This window comes from Notamacropus eugenii, chromosome 4, assembly GCF_028372415.1.
Source record: "Notamacropus eugenii isolate mMacEug1 chromosome 4, mMacEug1.pri_v2, whole genome shotgun sequence".
Taxonomy (NCBI): domain Eukaryota; kingdom Metazoa; phylum Chordata; class Mammalia; order Diprotodontia; family Macropodidae; genus Notamacropus; species Notamacropus eugenii.
The window spans coordinates 6476033-6492656 of record NC_092875.1 but is presented as its reverse complement, the minus strand read 5'-3'; the positions used below and the strand labels follow the sequence as shown (position 1 = coordinate 6492656).

At 39.1% G+C, this 16624-nt stretch overlaps 1 protein-coding gene and 1 pseudogene across 1 annotated transcript in view; both read left to right on the top strand.

Moving 5' to 3' along the window:
* Positions 1-15316, top strand: part of LOC140498866 (vomeronasal type-2 receptor 26-like) — a 48512-nt gene extending 33196 nt beyond the window's left edge. The window contains exons 5-6 of the mRNA XM_072599647.1: positions 3302-3425; positions 13588-15316. Coding sequence (XP_072455748.1) covers positions 3302-3425; positions 13588-14567 — 1104 coding nt within the window. The 3' untranslated portion in view covers positions 14568-15316. The remainder of the gene's footprint in view (positions 1-3301; positions 3426-13587) is intronic.
* Positions 438-2736, top strand: LOC140498867 (mitochondrial fission regulator 1-like; annotated as a pseudogene).
* Positions 15317-16624: the final 1308 nt, after the last annotated feature.

The window sequence follows — 16624 nt, the reverse complement described above, 5'->3', positions numbered from 1 at the left end:
GAGTGCTTGCTCTTATGCCTTTCCCATCCTACTGCCTGTAGGGCAGATTAGATTTCTATACCTAAGTATGTTATTCCCTCCTTGAATCAAATTGAATGAGAATAAACTTCAAACAATGGTCATCTGCCTCCCATCTTTCCCTCTACTGTAATAGGTCTTTGTGCCTCTTCATGGGCTGTAATTTACCCTTTTCTGCTTCCTCCTTTCCTCTTCTCCCATTGCAATCCCTTTTCACCCCTTAATTAGATTTTTTATCATCATATCAGGTAACTTATACCCACACGCTCTATCTAGGTATACCTCTTTTCATTTCATAATAAAGATACTGTTCTTAAGATTTATGAGTACTGAGGAGCTATGAGTTAAAGAGGCCTGTTGTTCCCAAAGATGGCCTAACATGAGGAAGCCCCGCCAGGTGGAAGCCAGGTGTGATATCGGAGATGGAAACAGATCCCACTGTCCCACTCTGGCAGAACAAACCACATGGAGCTGTTCATAGCATAGTGTGGAGGATTGGAACTAATCTGCCCTTGAAGCTGTGTCCTTGGACATCCTTTCATTGTCAATTGTCAAGGGCAGCAATATCCTCCCAGTTCCTGAGGCTTGCAACCCAGCCATCCTTCTTATCCTCCTCAGACTGGTGAAGAGAACAAATCTGCTTATTATGGAGTTATACCTAAGACAAATTAAGATGAGAGCACCTGGTTTCCCTGGATGAGTTTGTTACCTGTTCCAGGATTATTACACTAACCTCCCTATTTGTCTTGAAAGAATTCTGAAAGATTTAGCAAACACTGCACAACATCTCTGACCTATTTCTGAGTGATGTGCCCCCTGTTCTTACTTTGGCTCATATTGACTGGATAGCAGCAGATGTAGAGGAAACCTAAGCTTGAGTCAGGAGTGACACCCCACCCTTGCAGCATAAGTGGAAGCACAGCCTGCTGTTTGTCATGCAGTGCAATGCCTCAGTGCCCAGCCTTTGAGGGATGGAGGAGAGGCTCCTGGTCTTGAAGAAGCCTGGCCTACCAACCCTGAGCAGAACCACTGAATTACAAGATGAGCTAAGTCACCTACACAGCCAGATTGCCAAGTTTGTGGCAGCAAATGGAACCTTGGTTTCATTAACACCAGATTTCTTTTCTTCAGGAAGTTCAGATGTCTCTTCTCCCTTACCTTGTTTTGGGTCCTCATTCCACTCCACAACTTTCTTTGTCATTAGCGACATCACAGAGGAGGCAGAGTTAGAAAGGACTGAGCTTCCATCCATTCCCATGCTTTGTTCTACCAGCTCTGAATATTGTAAAACTGACTCCAAAGCTGTCAGCAGCCTGGCTGAAGATGCCAACTCTGCATCTCTCTCAAAGGTTAGCAGCTTTGCAGATATGATAGACATCCTGAACGACATTCACCTGATGAAGCAGAGCCAAGACCTGAATTAGAGCTTGATGAAGGAAGAAGACTCAACTATCCTTATTTCAGAGATGTGGAGGAGAAAGTTTGCTCTGAAGGAAGAGGATATCAGCATGAAAGAAACTGATGACCCTTTCTCTGGTACCCTATATATGGCCCTTTCTCTATAATCTGTCTCACAACAGATACTTCTGCCTTGTAGTTAGAAATGTCCTTCCACAATGGAAAACACTCCCAGGCTCGAAATGGGGAGGAGAGAAAAGCTGAACTACTTTCCCATACTTCAAACTTTAGCAGAACCTTTAAGGATGGTGTTCTAAAGATAGTTTTGAGTTGCAGGTTTGCAGGTAATCAGGTGTGTTGCTTTGGTTGTTTTATCCTGAAGAGCTAGACTGGAATTTTTGTTTTCCTCCTCATGTAAAAATAGACCCCAGACCGATGACTAGCTTCAATGCATTATATACCCAGCTCCTGGTCTCAACTGGGTACATGCAATATGTCCCTCAGACTTAGTTGCTTCTTTACAAGTGATGATAGTGTAGGGGAGCCCCGAGATCTTCTTAATACCAGTCATAAACCAAGACTTGTCCACTGCCCACATGTACTGTGCTCAGTTCTCCTACAGGTCCTATAGCTCCAACTGATTAACAGATTGTGGGCAGGTCAGGGCTACTTTTTTCTTCTTCTTAAAACACACTTTGTAATACTGTAAAGAAACCGAATCTTTCCATTACCCCCCAGGATCCTTGTGGCCTCCTCATTGTTATGGCACTGAAATCTTGTCTCACTTCTATTGAGGGATCTCATCAAAGAAGAGGGGAGAGATCTGTGCTTCATTTGGGACCACTTTTTCTCATACCAGAACCCATGTTAGGTCATGCCAAAATCCTCATCCAAAACACTTAATGCATGACCCAACCTTCCTTGGGACCTCTTTAGTAAGGTATGCACAAGTGCGTGTGGTGTTTGAGTTGGAGCACTACCTTGTATTAAAGAAAGTTTTTGAGTAATAAAGAAAAGATTTATGACTACCATCTTCCCATGTAGGGGTGTAAACAGTTTGGTCTTATTGAATAACATTTTTTTCACTTTTTTATTTGCTTTTTATCTCTCTCTTTAATCTTGTATTTGAAGATCATATTTTCTGTAGAGCTCTATTCTTTTCATCAGGAAGGCCTGGAAACCCCCTACTTCATTGAATGTCCATTCATTTGCCTGAAAGATTATGCTCAAATTTCTGGGTAGTTTATCCTTGGTAGTAATCCAAGCTCCTTTGCCTTAAAGGATACCTTCTCCCAAGATCTCTGATCTTTATTTAGAAGTTGCAAGGTCCCATAGCTCCTCACTGTTGTTCCAAAATATTTGAATCGTTTCTTTCTGAATGCCTGCACTATTTTCTCCTTGACCTGAAAATTCTGGAACTTGGCTACAACATTCCTTGGTGTTTTCAATCTGGGATCTCTTTCAGGAGGCATTCAGTGGATTCTTTCAATGGCTATTTTGCCTTCTGGTTCAAGGACCTTGGAACAGTTTTCCTTGAAAACTTCTTGGAAAAATGCTGCCAAATCTCCTTTTTTTCATCATCGCTTTCAAGTAGACCAATAATTCTTAAATTATCTCTCCTGGATCTATTTTCTGGATCAATTTTTTAAATGAGTTATTATGCATTGTCTTCCATATTTTCATTCTTTTGATTTTTTTTGACTGATTCTTGATGCCTCAAAGTCATTAGTTTCTTCATGACAAGTTCTAATTTTTAACCATTTGTTTTCTTCAGTTAGCTTTTGCACCTCCTTTTCCATTTTGCCAATTCTAGTTTTTGCTGAAACCTTTAGTAAAAAACGTCACAGTTAAAGGTGTGTATTCTAGTCTGCTATTACTGTCTTAGGTTCCCCGTGGAGTATGCAGTGACAGCTGTGGTCCTGGATTCAGGAAAACTCCTTTGCAAGGGAAGGCAGCCTGCTGCTTTGACTGTTCTCCATGCCCAGAAAGGGAGATCTCCAGTTGGATGGGTAAATTTCTTCAGGGAACTCCTTTCTAATGGCCATTGATATAGAAAAAAACAGCAAGTATTCTTTTACATTCACCTACGACCCCCATGAACTTCATTAATGGTGAAGGATCATATGAGAACAAGGGACTCCAGAGGAAAATTTTTTTCTTTTTCTTTCTTTCTTTTTCTTTTAGTTATTTTCCCAATTACATATAAAAACAATTTTAAACATATTCTCTTAAAACTTTGAGTTCCAAATCCTCTCCTTCCCTCCCTCCCCATACACACCATTGAGAAGGCAAGCAGTTCAGTATAGGTAATATATATGTGCAGTCATTCAAAACAGTTCCATATTATTGTGAAAGAAAATATATAGCAAAAGAAAACCTCAAGAAAAATAAAATTTAAAAAAGCATACTTCAAACTGTATTCAGACAACATTAATTCTTTCTCTAAGTAGGGCTAGCTTTTTTCATCATAAATCCTTCATTTTTGTTGTGGATATTACTGGGAATATCTATATTATTCACAACTAATCATCTTACAGTATTACTGATACTTTGAACACAGTACAGTTCGCATTTCATCAGCTCATGTAAGCCTTTTCAGGTTTTTTTCTGAGAGCGTTCTGCTCACTACTTCTTAAAATATGATATATTGCATCATAATTGCATACTTCAATATGTTCAGTCATTCCATAATTGATGGGCATCCCCTCAATTTCTAGTTCATTTCCTCCAGAAAATAGCTATATAAACATTTTGTACATATAGGTCTTTTTTTCTTTTTTTTGTTTTGGGATATAGAAATTTTGGAAAATTGAACTAGTTGTTTGCTGTTATGGCATCTCAAACTCCTCTACAGAATGGTTGAACTTGTTCACAATTCCATCAAGAGTCAATTAATGTCTCATTTTTCCCCCTCTAACATTTGTCATTTTCCTTTTCTGTACACAATAATGAAGTATGAGGTAGCACCTCAGAATTGGTTTAATTTACCTTTCTCCAATTAATAGTGAGTTAGAGTATTTTTTCATACGTAATCTTTTTTTCATTACACAACATAAACCTTTCAGCACTCTCAACCATTCTACTTGGAGAAATACATTCCTAGAATTAAAGAGAACCACAGATCAATTTTGGAGAACTTTCAAGCCATATTCAGAGGTAATTATTCTGCTTAAGAAGGTGTAATTGGTTTAATAGTAACTCTACTCTCCATGACAGAAATACAAGCAATTAAGGGATCAATAAATAGGATGACTTTGGAAGAGGGGAATGGTCCCTCACCCCAAGGGCATAGACCCTGGGACTGTAATGATGAAGATGATTGCATCAGATTTGAGTAGGTGAGGCAAACTTTGCTTAAAGGTTGAATGATTGTGTAGAACTAGAATAAGTTCCAGGAGACAGAGCAAGAGAAGAGTTAGAATTCTAATCCTTGTTTGTTTTTTTTTATTATCTATGCAAAAGTACTATAATGCATAGGAGATGACTCTGCCCCCAAAACCTGCAGGACCTACGTATGATCAGCATGCACTTTATAAGCCAGTCATTTCTTGTAACAAGAAAGAATTTCTATAAAGTATATCCTGGATGGCATGAGATGGCTATAGTTCAACTGAAGGACAGTGCCCTTTTTGTTTGTGAAAATTGGCAGAAAGAAAACTAGGAAAAGATCAAGCAGGAGAAAGAAACATGGGAAAAAGAAAAGTAAGTTGTCATCACCACAGTGCACGCAGCTTCACTTCAAACCATTCTTGTCCCCCTCACATGCTATCTTAGCATGATCAGTCTATTTTATGGACTGTAATACAAACTGTTTCAGAGGCCCTCATGCAGTCAATGTCAGGGGCAAACTCAAAACCTTGAGATTCACATAAATGTCTTTACTCTAAGTGGAAAGGCCAGATCACCAAAGATTCTAGAAAGAAAAAAAAATATTTCAAGAATAAAAGGTGGTATGACTTCAGAGGTTGAGAGAGGAAAATTAATGTATGAAGATGTGGGGCAGAGGGAGATACTGTAGATCCAGGAGAGGGCTTTTTGTTTTCCTCAGCTCAATTATGCTTCTCCATTTCTCTTCCCAAAACAATGAACTCCAAGTCACCCAAGATTGGTGACACAATCTAGTATTGTTAAATACTAGCATCTCTAAATTAGTCCTACTGAGTAAGTCTGATTTTAATTGAATTTTTCAATATTGTAGAGGTTTCAGGGAAGCCTCTGAAGGCTCTTAAATTTCCCTGCCCCTATGTTTTCTATGAGCCCCCTTTCTGTGAAACATTCCTTTATCCTCATGCCTAAATTCCTTTAAAAGCTATTCAAGATGAGATCTCCTATGCAAATTGTTTACTGCTCCCCCAATAGCACTCAGTCCCCACAGGTGCCCCCCACAATATTTGACATCACAGCAATGTGTTTTGTAAGTGTCAAGTAAGTGGCTGTCCTTCAGGCATAATTGGAACAAGCTTTATATTGCTCTTCAATGCAATCAACTTATTAAAGTTTAAAAATATATGCTACTATTAGATGTGCCATTAGGAATAAAAAAATGCAACTCTATTTGGAAATTACAGAATGTTAACTCTACCCAGATTCTGAAAACTGAAGAGTAAGTAAACAAAAAAAAAAAGAAAGAAGAAAGTACACATGAATTTGGAAAAATCCTTTTTTACCACTGTTAATGACACAATAGATTTCAGTTGATATTCGAAAAGATCAGACTTTTGTAAGCTATCAACTGGGACTGGGAGAACTGAGAGCCCTTACTAGTGCCTTATTATTGCTAAGAAGGAAAGTGTTAACTTCTAAGAAGGGAATATAGGTGGCACAATGGATAGAATGCTGGGTACTTGTCTTCCTGAGTTCAAATCTGGCTTCAGACATTCACTAGCTGTGTGATCCTGGGCAAGTCACTTAACCGTGTTTGCCTCAGCTTCCTCACATGTGAAATGATCTGGAAAAGAAAATGGCAACCTATTTCATTATCTGCATCAAGAAAACCCCAAATAGGGTCAGACAGGACTAAAAAAAGTGACTGAAAAATTGATTGGTAAGAATATTTTAATGAGTTTATGGAAGGGTTTGCCTCCCAAACTTGTGTAGTGAAGGTCTCTTTCCCCTTCTGGGAGAGTGGAAGAGATAGGAGGTGCTTTCGTGTTTAGAGAATACCATCACTGCAACTAATCAAACAATAATTCGACTACTGTGGATAAATTAGTGGAAAGGTCACCTAAACTGAAAAGAACAATACAAATTAGGAATAAAAATCTCAATAAGTTATTGGTTTAGAGTAACAACTTTTGGTACTAAAGGAGAAATTCTGTTCTATAGATGGTGTGGGATAGAACTGAAATATATAGACTTTAGGAATAGAGCAAGTAAAAGAAATATTAGGAGAAGAATATGAAGCAAATAAGAAGTATATGGTGTTTGAAGGGCACTGGAAGAGTATTTTAAAAAAAAGAAAGAAGACTTATAGTTTAAATATGTTGAAAAGAAATATATATGTACATATATGTATATGTATATATGTATGAAGGCTGTGAGAAACTGCATGTGCTTATTCGTTATGATATTGAACAGTAGTGATAAGACAGGCAGCTGGAAATTTCCTGGCTCCAAAGAAGGGAGTAGGGAAAGAGAAAGCTGCCTCTTGTGGCCTCTCCCCTTCCTCTCACCATTTGGGAGCTGCTCTTCTTTAGGACAGGAACATAAACTCTTCATTTCCAATCCCATGGCCTGCTAAGTTTTTTTTTCTAAGTTGCTGGAATATTGTGAACAGGATTCAGACAGCATCATCTTTTGGTGTTGTATACAGCACAGCTGGAATTCCATCACCTCCATTAGCTTTATTGTCAGCAATGCTTCCTAAGGCCTACTTGACTTCATTCTCCAGGCTCTATGGCTCTAGATCAGTAACCACACCATTGTGGTTACCAGTGACGTTAATATATTTGTTCTATAGTTCTTATGTGCATTTCTCCACCTCTTCTTAATCTCTTTTCTTTCTGTTAATGCCCTACCTTTTATGTCTTTTATCATGCCCATTTTTACAAAAATTATTTCCTTGATATGTCTATTTTGCTTGATGAAATCTTATCTTTCCCATTCTACTTTTTTCTTCTACTCATTTTAGAAAACCTTATCTCTTCCTCCTATTCTCTGGAATTCTGGATTCAGTGGGGTTCATCTTTCTCCTCATTTAACTTTCACTTTCCTTCTTTCCACAGCTATTTGTAAAGCCACATCAGACAGTTATTTTGCTTTCTTGCTCTTCTTTTCTCTTTTGGAGGCTTTGTTGTTGTTGTTGCTGTCTCCAGAAAAATTACTCTCTGCCCGTAGTTCTTCAGGCACTCTACCATATCCAATCTCTTTAATCCATGTATCACTTGGGGGCAGAACCAAGATGGTGGAGTATAGCAGGATGGACCTGTAAAAGCTCTCCCCCATAGCCCATAAAATACATGAAAAAATGACTCCAAATTAATTCGAGAGCAGCAAAAGCCACAAAACGACAGTGAGAGATTTCCAGCCCAAGACAGTCTGGAAGGCTGACAGAAAAGGTCTATCACACCAGGTGTGGAGTGGAGTTCAGCCCAGCCTCAGCCCTGCAGCACAGCAGGGACAGGAACAGAGTAGGCCTCTAAGGGCGGAATCCCCAGCAGCAGCTGTGGTTTTCAGATTGCTCAATCCACAACCATCAAAGAGAGCTTCAAAGATCAGTGAGAAAGCTCTTTCACCTATGTGAGCAGGGAATGTGGTCTGGAACCCCCAGCAGCAGTCACTGGAGCCACACAATCCATTTTTGGAGCCCTCCACCTAAAGTCACTGAGGGAATCAAGATGCTGATCTGGATCTCAGCCCTCAGTGAGGAGGAGCTCTGTTGGCATGGTCAAGCTGGAGGTGGTTGTGGAGAGTGAATTCTACTTGCAGACCTTGGGCAGAAAAGCCTGTGGTTGCTCCCAGTCCAAAACGCAGGGCTGAAGAGGAGTAAACTCGTCTCCCTTGATTATGCCACCTTGGAGGAACTGAGAACTTATGTATCAGTAGAGTATATCCTCCTCTTGACAAAGGATTCAAAAGTCAAGTAACTGGCTAGGAAAATGCCCAAAAATGGGGAAAAAAGCAAGACTAAAGAGGGCTACTTTCTTATTAAACAGGTATTTTCTTGCATCCTTTTGAGTGAGGAAGAACGATGCATACCATAAGAGGAAGATATCAAAGTCAAGGCTTCTGCACCCAAAACCTCAAAAATACATATGCAATGGTTTCAGGCACTGGAAGAGCTGAAAAAGCATTTTGAAAATCAAGTAAGATATGTGGAGGAAAAATTGGGAAGAGAAATGAGAGAAATGCAAGAAAATCATGAAAAGTGAGTCTACAGCTTGCTAAAGGAGACCCAAAAGATGGTGAAGAAAATAGCACCCTTAAAAATAGACTAACTCAAATGTCAAAAGAGGTCCCAAAAGCCAATAAGGAAAAGAATGTTTTAAAAAGTAGAATTAGCCAAATGGAAGAGGTTCAAAAGTTCACTGAAGAAAATAGTTCTTCAAAAACTAGAATGGAGCAGAATGTTTTAAAAAGTAGAATTAGCCAAATGGAAAAGGAGGTTCAAAAGTTCACTGAAGAAAATAGTTCTTCAAAAATTAGAATGGAGCAGATGGAAGCTAATGACTTTATGAGAAACCAAGAAGTTACAAAACAAAACCAAAGAATGAAAAAATAGAAGACAATGTGAAATATCTCATTGGAAAAAGAAGTGACCTGGAAAATAGATCCAGGAGAGACCATTTTAAAATTAGGGGACTACCTGAAAGCCATGGTCAAAAAAAGTCTAGACATCATCTTTCATGAAATTATCAGGGAAAATTGCCCTGATATTCTAGAATCAGACAGCAAAAAAAAATATTGAAAGAATCCAGTGATCATCTCCTGAAAGAGACTCGAAAGAAAAATTTCTAGGAATATTGTAGCCAAATTCCAGAGTTCCCAGATCAAGGAGAAAATATTGCAAACAGCTAGAAAGAAACAATTCGAGTATTGTAAAAACACAATAAGTATAACACAAGATCTAGCAGCTTCTACATTCAGAGATTGAAAGGCTGGGAATACGATACTCCAGAAGTCCAAGAAACTAGGATTAAAACCAAGAATCACCTACCCAGCAAAACTGAGTATAATACTTCAGGGAAAAAAATGGTCATTCAATGAAATAGGTGACTTTCAAGCATTCTTGATGAAAAGATCAGAGCTGAATAGAAAACTTGGATTTTAAACACAAGAGTCAAGAGAAGCATGAAAAGGTAAACAAGAAAGAGAAATTCTAAGAGATTTACTAACGTTGAACTATTTACGTTCCTACATGGAAAGATCATATTTGTAACTCTTAAAACTTTTCTCAGTATTTGAGTAGTTGGAGGGATTATACACACACGTATACATATGTAGACAGAGGACACAGGTGAATTGAATAGGAAGAGATGATATCTAACAAAATAAACTTAAGGGGTGAGAGAGGATTATATTGCGAGGAGAAAGGAAGAAATGGAATGGAGCAAGCTATCTCTCAAAAGAGGAGAGAAAAAGCTTTTTCAATGGAGGAGAAAATGGCAGAAGGTGAGAGGGAAAAAGTGAAGCTTACTCTCATCATATTTGGTTTAAGGAGGAAATAAAATGTACACTCAATTTGGTATTAAAATCTATCTTACACTACAGGAAAGTAGGGGAGCAGGGAATGAGTGAGGTGGGGGGATGATAAAGGGAGGGCAAATGGGAGGAGGGAGTAATTAGAAGTAAACACTTTTGGGGAGGGACACGGTCAAAAGAGAGAATAGCATAATGAGGGGCAGGATAGAATGGAGGGAAATATAGTTAGTCTTACACAACATGACTATTATGTAAGTCTTTTGCAAAGCTATTCACATATACCCTATACTGAATAGCTCAGTGGGGATGGGTGAGGGGGGAGGAAGGGAGAGAAGTTAGAACTCAACGTTTTAGGAACGAATGTTGAGAATTGTATTTGCATGCAACTGGGAAATAAGAAATACAGGTAATGGAGTATAGAAATCTGTCTTGCTCTACAAGAAAAGGGAGAAGATGGGGATAAGGGAAGGGAGGGGTGTGAGAGAAGGGAGGGAAGATTGGGGAAAGGGGTAATCACAATGCACAGTGTTTTGGGTTGGGGAACGGGAGAGACAGGAAGAAAATTTGGAACTCAAAATTGTGGAAAGGAATGTTGAAAGCTAAAAATAAGTAAGTAAACATGAAAAAACTGTATCATTTTACTTTATATTCATAAAATATGTTTATTTAGGTCATCCCTTTAGAGTGTGATGATTTTCCCTACTGTCTTCAATTTATGTCTGAATTTTGCAATAAGAATTTTATTTCTTAGCTATATACAGCTTCAGGTCTTGTTTTAACTGACTGTATTGAGTATTTGTCCACTTTTGACCCCAAAGTATATAATCAATCTGATTTGGGCGTTAACTATCTGGTGATGCCTACATGTAGTCATTCTTTTGCTTGTTGAAAAAGATGGTTTGTTATGACCAGTGAGTTATTCCGACAAAACTCTATTAATTTCTTCCCTTCTTCATTTATACCTCAAGGCCAAACTTGCACGTTATTTCAGTTATCTTTTGATTACCTACTTTAGCATTCCAATCCCCTCTGATGAATGTGACATCTTTTTTTTGGTGTTTCTTCTAGAAGATGTTGTACATCTTCATAGAACTGCTTGACTTTGACCTCTTTAGCATCAGCAGTTATAGTATAGATTTGAATTTCTTTGATTTTGAATGGTTTTCTTTGGATTTAACCAGATATCATTCTGTCATTCTTGAGATTACAGTCCACTGATGATTTTCTCATTCTTTTATTGACTATAAGGGGTACTCCATTTATTCTTATGGATTCTTGCCACAGTAGGATATGTAATGGTCACCATTCCCATCCATTTAAGTTTACTGACATTGAAGATATTGATGTTTAATCTTTCTATCTCCTGTATGACCATATCCAGCTTACCTTGGTTCATAGACTTTATATTCCAGGTTTCTATGCAATATTGATCTTTATAGCATCAGACTTTCCATTAATCACCATACATCCATAGTCGACAATCCTTTCAGCTTTTTTCCAGCTGCTGCATTAGTTCTGGAAGTACTTGCAGTTGTTCTTCATTCTTTCCCAGCAGCATTGAGCACTTTTCAAATTGGAGGGCTCATCCTATAGTATCATTTCTTTTATCCTTGTAATACTGTCCAAGGAGTTTTCTTGGCGAATATTTTGGGATGGTTTGTCATTTCTTTTTCCAGCACATTAAACAGAACTCATGTGGTCTCCCAAAGTTGTGGAAAGACAAGGACAAAAGTCCCACAGGTTTGGCAGCCAGATTTGAACTATGATCTTCAAAAATGGAAGAACAACCAAAGTTAGTGAGACTAATGATGCATCTAAATATTTCATGGTTTCAGGAAGTGAAGTGGACTAGAAAAGGAAAAATTTTGAAAGCAGTCATATTAGGAAGATTAATTTTGATAATGAAAAATAAGGAAATGAACATTTCAGTATCTAACTTCAGACATTGTGAAAAATCTTGGTTTAGGTTGTGGTCAAGGAGCGAGGTTCTTAATTCTTGTAGGTGTAATGGAAAATGAGTCATAACTCTCATTATTTTCTGTAACTTGTGGAGATTATTTAAGAGGCACAACTACTTATAATTGACCAAGTGTCAATCTTAAAAGATATCTTTTCTGCATGCTTTATTTCACACATGAAACCCAGAACAATTCCATGATGCTATAAGTTTCCACATGGACTAACCAAACAGAGAAACATATATCTCCTGATTTAACAGCCCATTATATGATTTTTTCTCTTTGCCTCATTGTCCAATTCACATACAAGGTTTGATCCACAGAATACTCAGACTTAGTAGAGAATGCTCAAAGCAATAGGCCTTTTGTCTTTGTCCAATTTAATCAATATAATAAGAGGTGGTGATAGCACCAAGGCTTGGGACTAGATCTGTGACTTCACTACTAAAGGGCACTTATGGATTAGCAATATCACAGGTCAGCAGTTTATCTAAAGATCAATGTCTTAAAGTTTACTAGAGCACGGAGGGGTTGAGTGACTTCCACGGCATTAGAAGAGCATATGCATCAGAGGCAGGACTTGAAGCCAAGTCTCTTTGGCTTGGCCATCAGCTCTCTTCCAACTACACCACACTACACTTAGAGCAGCAACATGAAATGAACAGATGTAGGAGATTAACTGGGACAAAATCAGAATAGGTGAGTATACACCTGGATCACAGAACTTGTAATTCACTACTCTAAAAATAAGTGAAAAATAATTCCATCTATGATCTAATGAGAACCTGGCTTTAAGCTAATTAATAAAACCTCAGTATGAGAGATTAATTGAATTCACTGTTGAATATATCATGGAATGACATCAGTTTCTTGAGCATTAACATGACGGCTATTTACAAGATGAAAGAAGCCTCTCCCATAAGAAAACTTACAACTACTCAATAAATCACCAATCCATCAACCAATCACTATTTAGTATGTGATTTTCTTATTGATAAATGGTAGGGATGCAAAGAAGAAAAGGAAACATTCACTGATTCAGGAAGCTTCCATTTCGATGGAGAAGAAAATAGGAACATACACAGAGGAGCCAACTGCAGAATATCTGAAAATGCACACAAGTAGCTGTGGGAGTAGGTCCACTGGGAGCTGGGAAGAATGAGGAAAGATTAATGCAGGCAATCTTCTGGGAGAGTTGCTGTCACAAAGACAACACACAGAGAAGCAAAGTTTACATCTGATACTAAAAAGACTCTGATTTCTAAGTTTATTGTACAAAGAGAAAATTATACTATATATTTTACTAAAAGAAAAAGTATCATTACTTAAGTAAATGGAATACAGTGAATCAATGTGATCTCAGCCCAGCCACTAAGAAAGGCCATAAACAGAGTGGGACTAGCCAACAGCATCATGTAACATACCAAGGACATGGTTTTTCAGCAAAGGGGGAAGGGGATTTTGCATCTTGTAGAGGCAGAAGAAATTGCTGCAATTCTCTTGAACACTTCCTATATCTGAGCATGGGAATAAGTCTTAACGTAAACACTGATTCCTTGCTTGTCTCCTTCAGATGCAGAGCAGTGTATGAAGTGCCCAGAAGATGAATATCCAAATAAGCAGAGAGATAACTGCCTCCCCAAGCTGGTCACCTTCCTAAATCTGAAAGAACCTTTAGGGATGACTTTAAGCTTTGTAGCTGTTTCTTTCTCTTTAGTCACAGTTATGGTTCTGTGCATCTTTTTGAAGTTTCAAGACATCCCCATAGTCAAAGCCAATAACCGGACTCTCAGCTATACTCTCCTCATCTCTCTTACCTTCTGCTTCCTCTGCTCCTTGCTCTTCATAGGTCAGCCTACCCCTGCCACCTGTCTCCTACGACAAACAATATTTGCTGTTGTGTTCACAGTGGCTGTTTCCTCCATTTTGGCCAAAACCATCATAGTGATTTTGGCTTTCAAGTTTATAAGGCCAGGGAGCAGGATCCAGATGTTCATACATTCTAGAGTGTCCAACTATGTTGTTCTCATCTGCTCAGGGATTCAAGTGATTTTCTGTGGCATCTGGTTGGGAACCCATCCCCCCTTTCCAGAGGCAGATACAAGCTCTGAATTTGGCCACATAATCCTTAGATGTAATGAAGGTTCTGCCTTGGCATTTTACTGTGTCCTAGGTTACATGGGCTTTCTGTCCCTAGCAAGCTTTACTGTAGCTTTCCTGGCCAGGAACCTGCCTGACACCTTCAATGAAGCCAAGTTCATCACGTTCAGCATGTTGGTGTTTTGCAGTGTCTGGGCCTCTTTCCTCCTCACATATCAGAGCACCAAGGGGAAGGCTATGGTGATTGTGGAGATCTTCTCCATCTGGGCTTCCAGTGCTGGGTTACTGGGGTGCATTTTTATTCCCAAATGTTATGTGATCCTCTGGAAGCCAGACAAAAATATCCTGAAAAATACCAAGAATCAATGGGATTCCAAAGGGAAATTTTTTTCTGGAGCAAGGACTAATACTTCCAGTTTTGGAATAATAGGTTTGAAGAAAAATCTGCATTAATCCACCATAGTCATGTCTGTCAGTTTTTGCTATGTTTCAACACTAGTTAGTATATATGTGGCCTTCTCTCTCACCACTTTATCAAATTGTACTCCCAAGACTGGGCTAGATCTCCACAGTGTAGCTGACCAGTGCTTTTTTGAGTCTTTTATTATGAATTTCAGTGGACGTTACTACCAATGCAGTGGGTAATATCTCAGAACTCTAGATTTTCAGAATGTTTGAAGTTCTCACTGTCATACCTTGGCCAGTGGGGGAGTAGGAGACCAAAAGTTGTGAGGAAACTCTCCCATCTCCCTTATGTATTGTCAGTTCCCATTAGGGATTCAACTGGATTCAGTCCCATAGTTGAATTAAATGTTAGAACTCTTGGAACTTTTGTGTGTTATCCATAACTTCACAGAGGGTGACATTCTTTTCAACCAATCTGAAGGTAACTTCCTTATGGCTCATCTGCTTTGAATGGCCAAAAGGAATTATAGGAATTGGTCTATCATATTGACTCCATCTTGTGACTCAATTCTGGATTAGCTCCATTCCCTTATTATTCAATTATGATTCTAATCCAATTTCTGTGTTGTAAGAAAACTTTATTCAGTTATGGGAATTGTGATAAAATTTTATAACATTGTTTGAACCTAGCCTTCTGTGGCTGGGAAGCTGGACCACCTTAATAAATTGATATGATCTGAAGCTCAAATATGTTTTCTCAATTATTTCAGATTTCATTCTTCATAGTTTTTTTGGGGGGGGAGTGTTTTGGAAGCCAAGATAGAAGACCACCTCCACAGGCCATTTTGCCATACCAGGACTATCTATTTTTTTATTGAGAAAAATTATTGAATTACCTCAGTCTCCTGTGTAAAGTGTTAACTACAGTGATTTTCGTTGTGAGGGAAGTAGGAAGTAGTAGAGTTTGGGGCTTGAGGAGGGTGAGTAGAATGTGTATAGGGAAGGTGATAGGGTAACTTGAATTGGTATTGGAGGGTGCAATAGAGCTGTGAAGACTTGGGGGAAAAGGATCCAGGAACCCTGTGGGTGGTTAGGATGGCTCCTGGATGAGAAGGGAAGGATCCGTGAGGACCTCTTGCTATCCTCATAAATCACCTGCACAGGGGCCCAGCCAGGTTTCTGCTGATACCAGGATTCATTTTTACTACTAATTCCATTTCAAGAACAGAACAGGAAGCCCTTCTCTCCCAGGGTGTTGAACACCAGTGTCAGTACATTATGTCAGTACACTATGTCAGCACATTAGGGGCCTCAGAATCTTCAAAGAAAGGAAAAAGAGATTGGTGAGGGTAGCCTATCCTGCAAGTGGATGCTGGCCAGTCAAACAACTTCAGAGTGACCTCAGGGAGGACTAGAGGTGAAAAAGTGAATTAGAGAAAGAGAGGAAAGATGAAAACTAGGGAGTACCCCAGGGAAGCTGGGACAGAGAACTCAGTTGGAAAAAAGGAAAACATCTAGAGTATGAAAAGGAGAAGTCAGAGTCCTCATAGTCAAGGCAGGTGGGCACAAGGATGGATGTCTGCTTGGCCCAGGGTTCAACCAACCTGTCCAGGTCATAGGAATGTCTAGGTCAGCCTCATGCCCTGAGGCATACTTGGCCTCTGGTGTCCTTCTGGCCCCATCCCAGGAGAACTGGGGACACACTGAGCTGGGAAATCATTCTTCTATCTTTATCACATGCCAGGTCTCTGGCCTGAGGGTTTAAACCTTAACTGAATCATACTAAGAAAATGTTGAGAGATTGTGAAAGGAATGGAGACATGGGGAACCTATATGTTCCCCAAGCCCAGGAAGTAGACTGAAGCCCTGGGGAAGCTGATGTCCTGTTTCTGTCCAGCTGCTTCAGGCACCCCCAAGGGATAGGGGAATGCTCTCCTTTCTTTTCTGGCTGAGTCCTGGAACAAGGCTTAAAACTTGAAAACTAAAACAACTCTGAGACTTACAAAATGGACTAGTAGGATAGAAAAGGAACATGATAAATGTTGGAGAAGATGGTTGTGTCTCACTTCTCCCTCAGTATGTGTCACTGTGAGCAGTAGCATAGT